The 2,487-nt window shown below is 51.1% G+C and overlaps 1 protein-coding gene across 1 annotated transcript in view; it reads right to left on the bottom strand.

Moving 5' to 3' along the window:
* Nucleotides 1-2,487, bottom strand: part of LOC103624487 (alanyl-tRNA editing protein Aarsd1) — a gene marked incomplete at its 5' end in the record, with an annotated part of 6,309 nt that overhangs the window by 1,498 nt on the left and 2,324 nt on the right. Inside the window, 7 exons of the mRNA XM_017746991.1 lie at nucleotides 6-97; nucleotides 290-356; nucleotides 463-593; nucleotides 1,226-1,342; nucleotides 1,433-1,589; nucleotides 1,935-1,992; nucleotides 2,431-2,484. Of these exons, the coding sequence (XP_017602480.1) occupies nucleotides 6-97; nucleotides 290-356; nucleotides 463-593; nucleotides 1,226-1,342; nucleotides 1,433-1,589; nucleotides 1,935-1,992; nucleotides 2,431-2,484 (676 nt within the window). The remainder of the gene's footprint in view (nucleotides 1-5; nucleotides 98-289; nucleotides 357-462; nucleotides 594-1,225; nucleotides 1,343-1,432; nucleotides 1,590-1,934; nucleotides 1,993-2,430; nucleotides 2,485-2,487) is intronic.

Consider the following 2,487-nt stretch of genomic DNA (forward strand, 5'->3'; position numbering starts at 1 on the left):
CATACCTGTGCAGTACAAACAGCTGCCTTGGAGCAGGTTTGCTCTTGAAGTCCCGGGCTATCAAAACAGCAATGTCTCTAAGCAGGTTCAGGTTATTCTGAAAGAAAAGCAAATGAACTGTACTGCAGCTGGAGAAGTCAGTGTGAACACAGTTGTGTTCCCAGAGGTTTGAGCACTTTTCATAATAGCCACAAAAACGGAAGCCTACGACTTGATTCCCAGTTACCAAAACTAAAGCTCAGGTCTACAGGAAATAGTGACAACCCACTTTTCCCAGCCATTCTTGTACCTTCTGGAGCAGTTTCACAGAGCTCTGCAGTCTCCTCACAGCCTCTACATGCTCACCCGGTCCATTTCTGAAAGAAATGGGAGACTTTGGATCACTGCTGGGAAGGACAAAGGAAGGATTTCTTAGAGGAGCAAAGAATGAAGACGAAATAACAGAAGTGGAAAGGGTATTACTTGAGCAGGGAGGTTAGAGCCTTCTCAGTATTGTGACTTTGCTCGATTGACTTCAGCACTCTGTTTCCCGCCAAGAAAACCAAGTTGGTTTTGTTCTTTTTCCCTTTTTCCACGCCAAGGAGTTTAATAACCTTAAAAAGAAAATCAACCTGGTCAGAACAGCATTTTGGTAATACACACGGGTGGCCAGTTCCTGCCAGATTATGTCTTGTGGTGAATATTGACTCTCTGCCAGTGAAAATAAATTGATGAAAATCAACCATGAAGTCAACATACCAAAAACAAGGTATGGTGCTACAGTGGAATTTATGCAATTCTCTAGCCATGAGATGTACTCTACAGGGCATCTGGATGTCTCTGCTGGGAAACAGACTCCAACCAATGACTGAGAAGGCACAAATACTTAAAGGCAGGCCTAGAATTTTATTGCCATTTCCCTGCACAGAAGATTTCTCATCCATGATGAGCACTCAAAAATATCAGAACTTTAAGCAGAGGGAACATGCCAACAGCCCTGGCAGTGCAAGAACATCACTGATGCACACAGGGCTGAGTTCTGCTACAAGGAAACAAAAGAGCCTGAGGCTGCCAGCCTGTGTGTGACCCTCCTGGGACTCCCTCAGCCTGGGGCTCCCTCAGCCTGGGGCTGCTGCCACCCCCTTCCCCATCAGGACAGTCTTGAGCAGCCTGTGGATCCCAGGGACTTTGGCTGTGTTCTGTGTGGAGTGTGGCTCCCAGAGGCAGCCCACCTGCAGCTACACACCTGGAGGTCACTCAGGTTGGAGACATGAGTCCCACAGCACAGGTTGGAGTCAATGCCTTTGATGTCCACAACACGCACTGGCCCTACGTGGTCATCGGGCAGCCCTCGGCTCCTCACCTGGCAGAGGAGAACAGTGACAAACACAGGGACATTTGTGCTCAGTCATTCCCGTCCCACGAATACCATCAGCTCTCTCCCACCACTCACTGTTTCAACTTCAGGGTCATCTGCAGCCAGTTCCCTCACTGTTACAGGGACCCTGTCCCGGATTTTCTCGTTCACGCTCTTCTCTAGGGCTGTGACCTGGTCTGCTGTCACCAAGGGGGTGTCCAGCTCAATGACACTTCGCTGATGGCCCAGCTCCCTGCACCAGGGAAGAACATCTGCTGCTGTAGCTGAGACCAGCTGGGAGGTCCCTTTGTGCATCCCACTGGTGGGAATGTGGTGACTGAAACAAAACAGATTTCCCTCTTCTCCCTGTTATGTTCAAAGCACCAGATGGAAACCAAACACTTGAGGAGGACAAGACAGAGCAAACATTTTGTACAGCTTCTCTCCAGGTCAGTCACCTCTCCTGTGACATCTGAGCTCAAGTGAAATGTCCAAATTGCTTTTGGTGTTTCAGTGTTCAGGCTTTGTGCAAGGAAGCATGGTGGCATGTGCGAAACAAGAAAACACTGGGGTCAAAAGGAACCTTTATCCTGCTCACCATGAAGTCGTCTTGAATCCAAACATCTGTTCTGCAATGGCACTGATGAGATGCTGTCCTGGAAAGAGACGTGCAAGCACTAGCTCTGAGTGCCACTGCTATTTTCAGTCAGGCTGTGTCTTTGCTGTTGACATTCTCCACAACAGGCGAGTGCTGGATGCTATGGGGCTCCTGCCAGTGCTCAAGAACAGCGAGGAGACAGCTCTGGCCTCATGGGCCTCGGGTCCAGGCAGCACTACAGCACACGCTGGGGGCTGCAAGGCAGGTTGAACTTTCCCTTCCAAACCTGTTTTCGGTAGGTTTGTTTACAAACCAAGGAGAGCTTGCAGAGGGGCACCTGCTGCCTCCAGCAGCCCCAGGAACAGACTGTGCACACAGAACACAGGTAGGTTTCACCCTACCCTGACCAGGGTGGGGACCGCACCCCCCGCCCAAGGCCGCACCGCCGGCACCCACCGCGGGGTGTTCCCGGGAGCCCCTCAGTATCGGCACGGACCTGAATGCTGCTGCATGTGGTCGAAGCGGCGCTCCCAGTCCAGCGACAGCAGCACTT

This window comes from Corvus brachyrhynchos, unplaced genomic scaffold, assembly GCF_000691975.1.
Source record: "Corvus brachyrhynchos isolate BGI_N302 unplaced genomic scaffold, ASM69197v1 scaffold30, whole genome shotgun sequence".
Taxonomy (NCBI): Eukaryota; Metazoa; Chordata; class Aves; order Passeriformes; family Corvidae; genus Corvus; species Corvus brachyrhynchos.